General features: G+C 42.8%; 1 protein-coding gene across 2 annotated transcripts in view; it reads left to right on the top strand.

Moving 5' to 3' along the window:
- Pwwp2a (PWWP domain containing 2A) overlaps positions 1-6,229 on the top strand; it is a 40,281-nt gene extending 34,052 nt beyond the window's left edge. The window contains exons 3-4 of one of the 2 annotated variants that reach the window (XM_041676182.1): positions 426-545; positions 4,029-6,229. In XM_041676182.1, coding sequence (XP_041532116.1) covers positions 426-545; positions 4,029-4,042 — 134 coding nt within the window. In that variant the 3' untranslated portion in view covers positions 4,043-6,229. The remainder of the gene's footprint in view (positions 1-425; positions 546-4,028) is intronic. The other variant, XM_041676185.1, reaches the window with a different exon arrangement.
- The last annotated feature ends 7,105 nt before the right edge of the window (positions 6,230-13,334 follow it).

The raw sequence follows: 13,334 nt of genomic DNA, 5'->3' as shown, positions 1-13,334 counted from the left end.
ATGCGGGAGGTGAAAACATCAGCCCTCTGAACTGTCCAGGTCAAGACTCCAAGAACAGGCTAGTGTTAGACAGTAAACTTTTTGTTTTTGTTTCTTTTCTTTTTTCTTTTTTTTTTGCTCAGGGACATAAAATGTGAGTTAGCATTTCCTCTTCCATTTATAGGCTTATTGGAGGGCACCTTGCCTGCATCTAATGGGATGTGCACACAAGAGTGCCCTCTCCTGGCCATGCTTGGGGTACCACATGGCTATGAAGCTCTGCAGTACCAAAGCTTTGTTGTTGGAAGCTGGCAAGTTCTCCAGAATAAACCCATTAGGAAGTTTAAATTAATTTTGGTCTTTTTTTTTTTATTTTTTTGTAAGATGGATTAAAAAGATCTCAACTGACTGCTCTATTTTTGTTAACTTGGTTTTTTCTACCATAGGTCTCAACAAATGGCAGCTATTACATCAGACAGTGACGAGTCCTGCTGCTCCCTTACAGTGTCTGACAGACCACTGTGGATTCAGACTGGGAGCATTGAAGTTAACAGTGAAGCGGGCAGGTCTGTCTGTCTTAAGCCCTGCCACAAAGTGAAGAGGGCACCGCATCATCACTTACCCACATCCCTGAAGTAGATTAGGCTAGGCTTCAAAAGATGTATTAGTTTTCATTGACCTTGGTAGTTGGGTGTTACTTCCTCTAGGTAATCATTTCTAGGAACTAAAAGCGAGTTTTCTAGAGTAGAGCCTTCTGTTAGTATCTATATTGAGAGTAGCCTTGTGAGAATCAAATGGGTACATTGTAGGCTTATGTTAGATGGCAGCTGATGGTTCCTGGAAAGCAGGGACTTGGTTAGTCTTTAGTTTCAGTCCTGTCACTTTAACTTCTTTGTTAGTTAGTACTGTATGTATAGGACTATAGGGGATGGGAATGTGACTCAGTAGGTAGAGTGTCTTTGTCTGCCTCCACCAAGTTCTGAGTAAACCAGACAGAGTGATGCGTGCCAACCGTGCACTCAGAAGGCGGAGGCAGGAAGGCCAGAAGCTCAAGATCGTCCTCATCTACTCTAGCGAGTCTGAGGATAGCCTGGGGAAACCGAGAATCTGCCTTTGTGTAAGAATAGGAATGTGGCCAGGCATGCTGGACCATGCTTTCTTTAATCACAGCACTTGGGAGGCAGAGGCAGGCGATCTCTGAGTTTCAGGACAGCCAGGGATACATAAGTAAGACCCTGTCTTGAAAACAAAAAGAAGAAAGTATGTATGTGGGGACCTATTGTGGTGGTGCACGACTTTAATCTCAGTACTCTGGAAGAGGGGCAGGTGGATCTCAAGTTTAAGGTCAGCCTGTTCTACCTAGGGAGTTCCAATATAGCCAGGTCTACATAGTGAGACCATGTCTCCAAAAAGAAAAAGAGACAAACATGTATGTGTGTGCTTAGTAAGTAAATCTTAAAACTCATTGTCATTTGTATAAGGTGAGTCAGAACTTTAGAGGCATGGTAAGATAGCATCAGAATGTGGTTGTAATCTAGTTCTATAGATGACTTAATGGATAGTGTATAAAATTGTTTGACTTTGGACTCTTAAATGGAAAAGGTTTAGGATTTTGGTTGTTCTTTTTGAGTTTATCTTTTTATGTTTTGTTATTTTCATTTATGTGTGTTTGCTTGACTGTATGCCAGTGTGTATGACTATATGCCAGATGTGTGTGCTTGGAAGCCAGAAGAGGGCCTCCAGTCCCTTGGATTGGATTTATAGGCAGTTGGGAGCTGCCTGATGTGGATGTTGGGTTCTTTGCAAGAGCAATAATGTACTCTTAACCTCCAAGTTATGTCTCTAGCTCCTAAACTTATCTTTTATTGCTTTCTTTGAAAAAGTATTTAGAGCTGGGCGATGGTGGCGCATGCCTTTAATCCCAGCACTTGGGAGGCAGAGTCAGGCGGATCTTTGTGAGTTCGAGACCAGCCTGGTCTACAGAGCTAGTTCCAGGACAGGTTCCAAAACCACAGAGAAACCCCGTCTCGAAAAAACAAAAACAAAAAACAACAACAACAAAAAAAAGTATTTAGTCCTCTGGATAGAGGTTATACCGTGATTATTTGACCTGCTGTTTGTGGAGCTCCTGGAGAATTGTCTTGTTATTATGTAAAATGTAGCCTTGATACTGATTCAAAGTGAGACATTTGGCATTGAATATTGTGTAAGAATTTTGGACTCTTATGTAAATAGGCATGGTAGCTACCGTAATATAGTCTATTGAGGTAATAGAGCCTTTGGCTTGCTCTACTTCTCATAGGAGTCCTTGGCTTTCTTGTTCTGGTCTTCAGTTGAACTTCAGTAGGCCTTACATTAAAACCAGATTTGGAAAGGCACAGTTGGGGCACTGCCCCTCCCTCTTTCTCCTTAAGTTTATAAAAGGGTACATTTACTTCCTCAGTTCCTTGTGAATGAGTCTGTGACTTACTATTGCAGTCATGTTAGCCAGCCATTTTATTTCCAGAAAGTTGAATTAAAATCAGCATTCATTAATCATCCTTTTTTTCAGAAGCAACAAATACATGGGCCCTTCACCTTGAGGCTTGCAGTATTTTGGCTTGAAGTCATTTATTGCTACTTGAAAGACACATGACAGAATGCTCTGTGGAGTTTATTTTATAGGCCTTGACTCAGGCCTACATGACCAGGACAGTGAACCATGGTAACACTGGGAAGCTAACACAAAATCAAGACTTTCAAACCGTGGGGGGATCTGACTTTGATGTTATGTGTTAAATATTAGGAAAGATGAGTGCTTTTCCTTCTTTCTGCATTCAGTTTGTTTTATTATTCCACTGCAATAGCATTATCTTTGGTTTAAAAATACTAAACGAAGATCATCTTTCTTTCCTGGGTCTCGAGCTCCGATTTTGTGGGCACAGCTAAGGACCAGAGGGTAGTGGGCACCCACTTCTTTCCGTGCTAGCTGTTTGCTAATGTTGGGCAGTCTGACCGTGCTGCATGACAATGCTTCCTGTAAGCCACGTTGTCTGCCAGTTGTGCCTGGGCTCCTGCCTTTGCTCAGAAGTCTACTGAAGGATGCCTTGTGGGTGGCCAGGTGAATAAGGGGCACTGGTCAGTGCACTGAAGTGGTCTAGTAACAAAATAGCACTTTCCTTGCCTTCTGATGTGTCTGACTCTAGGAGGTTCCCACCAGACCCCTTGTGGCTTGTGTAAATAGTATACTACGCTCTGTAGCTGATTTTTAACGTCACTTGATTCTGTATATAAATTTGCTTAAGACTGAGCAGCTAGCTTTGATGATGTGTATGCCTTAATCCCAGCACTCAGGAGATAGAGGCAAGGAAGATCAGGGGTTCAAGGTCAGCCTTGACTGTATAGTGAGTTTGAGGTGATCCTGGGCTACAAGAGATCCTGTCCCAAAAAAAAGGAAAGTGGGGTGGTGGGACTCACTATGGTGGCTCACACCTTTAATCCGAGCAGGGAAGGCACAGGCAGGCAGTTCTTGATGAGTTACTGGCCAGCCAGAGTTACATGGTGAGTCCTTTCTAAAAGAACATTTAAAAGAGACTACAGGTTTATTGTGCTAAGGAAAGGCTAGTATTTCCTAGGAGTCTCTCTCTACTATTTTGATTTATTGTAACTTAGAAATAACAATATAATGAAGGTAGTGAACACCTTTAACCTCAGCACTCTGGAGGTAGAGGCAGGCGAATCTCTGTGAGTTTGAGGCCAGCCTGGTCTACAGAGTGAGTTCCAGGATAGCCAGGGCTACAAAAAGAAACCCTGCTTTGAAAAAATAAACAAAATAAAAGTCAAAATTCTGCAAATATTCCTAAGAAAAGAAATAAGGTGATAACCATGTGTGATGGAATTTGGTTAGCTAATGCTTCTACTGGTCTAGAATGGCAGTAGGCTGCATTTAAAAAGTCAGCGTGATTTAAAAGAAATGTGGTGTGTGACCCCACAATCTGTGGGCTTCTTTTTCTCACACGTTGTTACCTGTGCTTAACTACATTCTCTTCCTTTTGTTTATTGTATTTCAGCACAAAGACATTAACAGACTGCTGGTTTCTTGGATGTGTGCCACTTTGACAGAGCAAGAGCATCAGGACTGGCTAAGATGGGAGTTTGAAGCTGCACTAAGAAGGAAATGTTAAAGCAGTGGCTAAACCAGTCGTCTGTACAGGGCACTGGCAGAGTAGACTGAATGGAAGAAAAGGTATTAGGGAATTTTTTATGTATAAAAGAAACAAACTGCTGCAATAACTTATGCATGAGGTGAGAAGAAAAGTGGTGTGAACACGTGCAGGATGCACTCAGTGCGATGCGGAAGAATCACTGACGATAGCTTCTTTTGAATGTGAACAGTAGTTTGGACAGGCCTACCAGGCATGGGATGGTACAGAAATGTGGAATTGTTTTGCATACTTAACCTTTGTGCTTTCTCCAAGGATTATGTTTATCAGTTCAGAAGTGAGCAGAGGTGTGTTTAAATGGCGCTCCTGTGAAACAGCAGTGGTCACATGTACTAAGGCCACTGTTTCCTTCAGGTGCCCATGGAAACAAGAAGATGATCTGACATCCTGCTGAAAGGATGGCTAAGTGCCCCGTCCCACCCACAAGTAAAATGTGGATCTTCTCTTTTTTATTTTTTTTTTTAATAAAACAGGGCTGTATTATCTTGAATATATGTTTGCTTGTTAGAGCATATTAAGATGTATTTATTTGCCACTAGTATTTAACGTTTTGTGCACATTTTCATAACTACATTCTTACCTTTTCATATTTTGACTCCCAAGTGGATAGGCTAGTGTTGACCTTGGAATGAAATCGTATACTCCCAAGAACTAGCTCATAATTCTCCTGAGCTGGACAGGCTTTGATTATCGCCTCTCCCCTACTGAGTGGTGCTGTTCAGAAAGGGTGACATCATCAGTGTTGATCTGGACCTCTTTCCACAGCAGGAAACCCCTACTTCTCAGTGCAGGAAGTTCTCGCAGGTGTCAGGGAAGACTTGGCCATGGGGGACAAGTGGCAGAAACAGATCCTTGAAAACAGCCTAAACGTTTGGTGCATGGAACATGAATTCTTAATAGAGACCACAGATTTTCCTTGTCTTTGCTTACATACATAATGAAAATCCTTAATTTTTTTGTTTAATAAATGGAGAACACATGAGAAAATCAGATGGACCTGTTAGTACTACATTTTTAAAGCATTTTATATTTGATGGTGCCGTAATTTTAATAATAAAACTGAAGATTTTTAGTGGCAATACTGATTTATTTTTTAAACCAGAAAGATAACACCATATTGATTACTTACTACAAAAAGAAAAAAAGAAAAAAAAAGCCAAAAGAAAAGAAACTAACTCACAAAACTCATTCAAAGAAACACAGCAGATGAGCGAGCACTTGGCTCAAGAGTTCACTTTCTGTGATCTTTCTGTGTGGGTGAGATTACCCAACAGCCCATTGCTCAGGATTAACAAATGCTCTGGGTGGGATTTTGAGATTGTTTAATATACCTGACTGTGATTTGCTATATAACTCAAGAAGAAAAGCCGGGTAGTCTGGAGTCTAGTGAGCTTAATTCAGATCCTAACACACTGCAAGTGCTGGCAAGTCCTGACTGCATTTTACAAATGATCTCTTTGGATCTACATCATGACGTCATCTTATCAACAGCAGGGAGCTGTGGAGAAGACTTGAAGCACAGCTCCAGGCTCTGGGGTCAGTCTTAGACCCCCAACACCAGCAGTAACTTTTATGCTCACTCAGGAACCAGGTGTCTCCCAAGCCATGTGAAATATGCATGGATTGTATCAGGAAACCTTTAAGCTTTAGAAATCTTTATTTGTAGACTGATGGAATTGACCAAAAAGTAATATTAAGAAGGCAAAAGCACTGGGAGAGATCAGGTTTTAAGAATCTACATATTTTTTTCTTCATGACAAATCCTTAAAGGCATTTTATTACAAACTAGATTTTCATTAAAAAAAAAAAAACACTTGGTGGTGTTTAAAATCTAGACCTACCATGTTACAACTTCATTTTTATTGCTTTAGTTGCTTAATATTTAAGCTCTGCTTCATGCTACCTTGTCTGTATTTCAAATCCTCACAGGCCTATTTCATTTGTAGACTTGAATGACACATTGTTCTCACCTTCCATCTGCTCAGAGTTAAATGTTAAAGAATGTTGTGTAACGTTATCCAATAAAGTCTTTGATTTTTTTTATTTAATTATTTAAAAACTGTTTTGCTGTGTAGGGGGTTAGCTGTTTTTGTTTTTAGGGGTTACCTTTAAAAGTGGATTTTGGTTTTTCTTTAAAAACAAAACAGCTTTAAAATTCAGCTGAGTTGTGTGTTCTGGGAAGTAGTGCTGCTTCCTAAGAAACACAGGAGGTTTCGGGCACTCAGGCTTTATGGGTCTCCTGTGACTAGGCGGAGCCGGCTGCAGTCTGATGGAAACAGCTGCCTTAGAGTGGGTAACACAGTATGGGTGGGTACATGACCTACAGTCTCAGCACTCAGGGTTATGGTTCAAGGTCATCAAATACATACCAACTTCAAGCACCCCTACCCCACAGGAGGAGTTCTACCCAAACAGACTGATTTCTACCATGACCTATAGGATTGATCTGTGACCCAGAAACTCTTGGTTGCCAGGAAAAAAATTTGTTTCAGAAAACCTGTCAGGCAATTGAGATTTGTGTGTGTGTGTGTGTGTGACTGATAAAGACCTCCATTGCAGTAAAGCAAACCTTTAGAAGGCTGCCTGATACTACAAAGGATATATGGAATCTTTCATCTCAACACTGTTTGATTCAGTTGAGCTGAATATCCATAAGAAGAAGCCTCTGGAGTCTGGATCAGTTCATGAGGCAGAACTGCCAATAGCACATTCTGAGGTGGTCCAACCATGCTTGCAAACTGTCCGACAGACAGTAAGGCCCACTCCCTCAACATCTAAATGCTTACTTCTTTTGCTTCATTCAGTCCTCCAGCAAAGTTCTTCAAGTTCTGAGCTTGTGGATTTCTGGCTTCAAGATACTGACTGGAAGCTCATTTTGTTGGTGCTTGATGTGCCAAGTGTGAGCCCAGGCGATGGCCCAGTTTGAGTATCAGCCTGGCACTATACCCACAGCGGGACAGTGCTGCTTTTCCAGTGCAGCTGGTTTTCAAGTGTTTTTTTTCCCCTCACATCTTCTGTGACAGCCTAATGGCCTCTTACTCTCAGGGTTTGATAGCAGTTCTAGCAATGAGAACTAGCAGCTGACTGAGGAGTGACCTGCTGACAGTCACCATCACAAGCTGCTCTCTGTAGACTGCCATTGGCAGATATTGGGGGTGGGGATGGGGAGCAGTAGGCCTTGCTATGCCCAGAATGGGAAACTTGATGGAAGTTTCTGTCCCACCCAGACCCATAGCCATTCCGTTCCAAAGAAAAACACAGAGGCTTATATTAACTATGAACTGTTTAGCCTATTAGCTCAGGCTTATGATTAACTAGATCTTATAACTTAAATTAATCCATAATTCTTGTCTATGCATAGCCACGTGGCTTGGTACCATTTCTGAATGAGGCATTCTCATCTTGCTTCCTCTGTGTCTGGCTGGTGACTGACTCTGCCTGCCTTTCCTCTTCCCAGAATTCTCTTAGTCTGTTTGTCCTGCCCAGCTACTGGCTAATCAGTGTTTTATTAAACCAATACAGGTAACAAATCTTTACATAATATCCCATAGCAGAAAACACGAATTCCAAAGTTTCTCAAGTGAAGGAAAGGAGGAGGTGGGACGTTTTGGCTTGGGAAGCCTCTGTCTGTGTTTTCTTTTTTTTTTTCTTTCTTTCTTTTTTTTTTTTTTTTTGAATTTTCGAGACAGGGTTTCTCTGTGGTTTTGGTTCCTGTCCTGGAACTAGCTCTTGTAGACCAGGCTGGCCTCGAACTCACAGAGATCCGCCTGCCTCTGCCTCCCGAGTGCTGGGATTAAAGGTGTGCGCCACCACCACCTGGCTTGGGAAGCCTCTGTATGAAGGTGGAAAATTGAAAGTAATCTTTAAAAAATTATAACCATCTCAAAAGAATTGTGAAGGTAGTGCTGGTGAGATGGATGGCTCAGCAGGGGAAGGCACTTGCCACTAAGCCTTGCTGTTTGAGTTTGAGCCCATGTGGTGGAGAACTGACCTCCAAACACATGCTATAACAGACATGTATAAACATGCACATACACACACACAAAATGTCACCAGGGAGATTGAAGTTCTTGATGCTCTGAAATACAAGAAGGGTATTTTTAACCTTTGGAGGGTTTTATGTAGTCATTCTGATGTTCTAAGGCTAGCTTAGTCCAGCTTCTTGGTCACAAGTAGTACATTTTTTCTAATTTTAGGACCACTTAGGAACTCTGTAGTGTGCTCAGGTCAGCTGCACACTTCAAACATTAGGCTGATTAGATTAGAAATGACTAATATTCCCTGTACAGTATACTGAAGAGACAGACTCCCAGTTACTTGATGGAGCAATCCCTGAGCTAGTACTTTTACCTCTGTCACCTAAATTCTAGGGTTACATTGACACCATGCCCAGTTAAGGTGCATAGCATATGTATGTGTGTGTGTGTTGGCATACAGCATTTGTGATATTTGAACTGACCTTAGGGCCTCATACCCACTAGGCAACCTTCCCATTGAGCTGTAGCCCTAGCACAAACTTTTTAATTATTAAGATTTTTTAAAATTTATTTTTGAGACAGGGTCTTACTATGTAGACCAGGCTGTCCTCAACTCATTTCCACCTGCCTCTCTGCTTTCTGAGTGCTGTGATAAAAGGCATATGCTATCATGCCTGGCCATTAGATATTATAAAATTTTATGTAAATATTTCACTTGCATAGATACTCGTGTGTGTGTTCACATGTGCTATACATACATGCCTAGTTCCCACAAAGGTCAGAAAGCACCAGAGTTCCTGAAATGGGTTATGAATTGTTGTGAGCTATCATTGTAAGTTCTGGGAATTGAACTTGGGTCTTCACCAGGTACAACAATTTCTTAACTGCTGAGTTGTCAGCCCTACCTGACTTCCTTTTATATTGATTTTTTTTAAAAAAAAAAAAAAAGGCTGACTTCATACTGACAGATCTTCCTGCATCTGCCTCCCAAGTACTGGGATTACAGGTGTGAGCCAAGCTCAGCCTCCAACTTCCTTTCTTGAAGGGAATCCAAATGATTGAACTGATCAAGGATGGAGTTGACAGGCTGAAAAAGGTCACAGCCACCAAACTGAATTCATGGGGATTTGCAAAGGTTGTGTGAGTGCAGAGAACATACATTATGCACAGGACTGTCACAGAACTCAATTCCTTAAGGAAGGTAGGGGCTGAGTGTTGGGCACGGTGGCACATGCTTGAGGATTAGGGAGACAGAAGTAGGGAGATCTCTGAGTTTGCGGCTGTCCTGGTACTTTATAGTGAGTTCTAGCCCAACCAGGACTAGATAGATAGGGAGACCTTATCTGAAGAGGAAAAAAAAAGGGGGGTGGGGCTTAGTAAGAAAGGAGGCAGGATAAAGGAGTAACCACAGAAGACCAAAGAAGCAGAGGTATAGGGCTGACAGCTGCCTCTGGACATAGGCTAACAAGGCTGCCGCACTGTATTGGACTAGCTCTGGTCAACTCCAGCAACTAGGCCATGCTTTTAATCCCAAGGACAAGCCTAGAGGAAAACCTAGGTAAGGTAAGGAAAGCAGAGGCTTGCTACTACTTTTTTTCTGTGTACAGTCTCCCTTTAAAGCTCTTAGCCAGGTCCCAGAACTCAGGAGGGTGAAACAGGAAAATAATGAGTTTGAGGCCAGCCTGGACTACAACAGAAGTTGCTATCTGAAAAGCAAGCTCAGCAGGGATAGGAAATTCAAGGTCATCTTTAGTTATATAACTAAATTCAAGACCAGTCTGGGATACAAGAGACCCTGTCTCAAAGAAAGCTCCCCCACCCCCAGCAAATAAAGCTATCATTAACTTGCACAGCTGTCTGACCTGTGTCTCTTGGGCTCCTATCATACTTTTCCATTTTGACATCCCAGCCCCTGCTAAGCTGGTTGTAAAAGGCAGGGTTTTCAGGCCAGCTTAGCACTTAGGATAATACAGCCTCTGCAAAACGTATCTTTCAGGTTTAACACTTGCTATTCACTCCCACCCTGCTGTCCATTCAGAATGCCACTACAACGTCCTTATCTAGCTTGAATACCTTGTGAACTGATAGCAGTAGTTTTATAGGCAAAATCAGGGACTCAGCATCAAAAAAATTATCAGCCCAGCTAACTTTTTTTTTTTTTTTTGGAGACAGGGTTTCTCCGTAGCTTTTGGAGCCTGTCCTGGAACTAGGTCTTGTAGACCAGGCTGGCCTACAAGATCTGCCTGCCCCTGCCTCCCAAGTGCTAGGATTTTTTTTTTTTTTTTTTTTTTTGCAGCTCAGGAATTTATTAATGAGGGGGGTTGGGCCATTGGGTGTTTATATGGTTGGCCCCCAAGTGCTAGGATTAAAGGCGTGCACTACCACTGCTTGACACCAGCTAACATCCTTAAAGTGGTCCTTATCTTCAATGCCAAGACAAGCACAATGCCGTGTACCTGAGCAACTCTGAAGAGCCAATGTCTTGGCATTCTGCTGAATTGTAGCTGTAGGTCCATTACTGTAACGGGAGTCATGAGGCCAGACGTAGCAGCGGCCCAGCCTGTGTCCGTATGTCTCCACACTGGCTGCAGTGCTGTTAAGACAGGCACATGCAGAAAAAGATTTGAACATGACTGGTGGTTCAGGCTCTGTCAACTGAGGCTGAGATAGGAAGATCACAAGTCTAAGCTGCCCAAGACACACGGGCCTTAGAGTTTGAACTCAGTGGTTGAGCCCTTGCCTAGTATGCCTAAGTCCTGAGTTAAATCCCTAGCACAGTGTAGGAGGGCATCCAGGATCCTAAGAGTAGAAGGAGAAAATAACAGTGGTATAAACCCACAATGTAAGTGAAAAATTAAGTAATCTATGGTGAGCTGAATAGACTCACATGAGTATGAATTTACTGTATAAAAGCCCTAAGTTTGGTCAAGCCTCTGGAGACATTCCACCACTGGACAAGTAGTGAAAGTTGCCATATGGTGTGGGTGTAGATATGAGAAATGGTGGAAATATAGCCAGAGAGGGCAGGGACACTGAAATTACAGGACAGATGGGGACTTCTGAAGTCTGAGGACAACGTCTAAAGCAAGACAGGAAAACTCTAAACCAGGAGACAAGCCCCAGCCGAAGGTGTTGTACATGACTAAGACTGAGCAGAGTAGTGTCATGGGTACGACTGCTGGACTAGCTGCCGAGCAATCCTGGTAGAGCCCTCCGTGTTTGTCAGAATTACACTTTCCCCAACAGAGCACTGGTGGAAAGTCCTGGTAACAGCAGGGCCATACTTTTATTTTTGAGACAGAATCTCACTCTGTAGCCATGATTGGCCTGGAACTCAGTCTGCCTCTGCTTCTAGAGGGTTAGGACTAAAGGTTTGTACCACCATACCCAGCTAGTTAAGTAGGATCAGAAACACCAGGGTACCAAGTGTTTTCCTGACCACACAGAAAGTATATCAATTTGATGCCCTTTCACTACCTCCCATTGATGTCTGTGAAACATGAGAAAAAGCATGCACACTTCCTACGCTGACACTGGGGTTACTTTGTAGCTCTTTAGAATGGGTGTAGTGGCACATCTGTCATCCTGGCATTTGGGAGGTGGAGGCGGACTTGGGCCGCATAGAGAATCTGAGGCTAACTTTGACTGAGTCTTAAGAAAACAAAAGCAGTCAGGCGGTGGTGGCTGAACTCTGGAGGCAGAGGAAGGTGGATCTCTGTGTTCAAGGCCAGCCTGGTCTACAGAGCTAGTCCCAGGGCAGGCAGGGTTACAGAGAAACGCTGTCTCAAAAAAGAAAAAACAAAATATAAATAGCCACCATGAGACACAGGCAGGTAGAATCCAGGGAAAGCTGACTCAGCAGTTAAGAGTACTTGTTGCTCTCGAAGAGGACCCAGTTTTGCCTCCTAGCATCCACATGGTGGCCCACAACCATCTGTGACTTCAGTTTCTGGGGACCCTATGTCCTCTTCCGGCCTCTGTGAGCCCTGCATGAAGATGGTCTATATAAACTTACATAAACACAGAGGCCTTGAGGTCCTGCCCTGTCCTGGGTCTCTTCCTAAAAGCCTTGGAACCTAGGGGAAGGTGTGCAGTGTGAAACTCTTGATTCCCATGCCTGTCTTCCAGAACTGAGACTTAATCAGACTGGAATTTATGGTGATCATTGTGCCTCAGTCTTTCAAGTGCTGAGGTTTACAGGTATTGGCTACTATACTTTTTTTTTTTTTTTTTTTTTTGGTTTTTCGAGACAGGGTTTCTCTGTGGCTTTGGAGCCTGTCCTGGAACTAGCTCTGTAGACCAGGTTGGTCTCAAACTCACAGAGATCCGCCTGCCTCTGCCTCCCGAGTGCTGGGATTAAATGGCTACTATACTTAACTTTGCTGTCTACATGCTAAATCTGGCATCCAGTTTTCCTGAAAAGGGTATGTGGAAAAAAGTCACAAAAGTTGTACAGAAACCCTGGCCAAAAGGTACTTGGTGTTAGGTGCTTTTGGCCAACCTAGATTATAGTGCAAGTTCCAAGGCAGCTGTCCCACACAGCTCACATAATGACGGCAGCTCATCTCCAAAATAAGGTCCACATGTCACTGGTGCCAGTTAAGAACTAAAAACTCACTAGCATCAACAGATGCCTAAGGAAAACAAAACAAAAAACCAACCCAACCTCTCCTTGCAACTTCTGCCTTAATGCAGTCTGAACAGGTTCTGTTTGGAAACGCATACCAATCTCAAGGAAGCTATTTTAAGCTGAGAATAGCACTGATGCTTGGTCAGAACCACTTTTTTTTTTTTAAAGAGTATGTATGCTGTGTTCTGCTTGCATACCAGAAGAGGGCACCAGATCTCATTACAGATGGTTGTGAGCCACCATGTGGTTACTGGGAATGGAACTCAGGATCTCTGGAAGAGCAGCCAGTGCTCTTCTCCAAGCCATCTCTCCAGCCTAGAATCACTAATTTCACAACCACACAAAGCTAAAGGTTGCCCCAGATGGCTGTCTCCAGGATTTCTAAATTCTGGCACACTGGGTCATTTATTCAAGATAGTTAAACAGCAAAAATCTTCATTAGACTTGTGAGTTCAGAATCAGTGATTGAAAGCAGAACTGTTTCTGAATGTCAGAGTCTGCTTCAGCTGCTGTTAAGGAAACAAAATTAACAATGCAGTCCCCAAC

The sequence above is a fragment of the Microtus oregoni genome, unplaced genomic scaffold, assembly GCF_018167655.1.
Source record: "Microtus oregoni isolate MIOR12 unplaced genomic scaffold, Mior012 000027F_ref0000203, whole genome shotgun sequence".
NCBI lineage: Eukaryota > Metazoa > Chordata > Mammalia > Rodentia > Cricetidae > Microtus > Microtus oregoni.
Note: the sequence above shows the minus strand (reverse complement) of the source record. Positions and strands in the feature narration are given on the sequence as shown.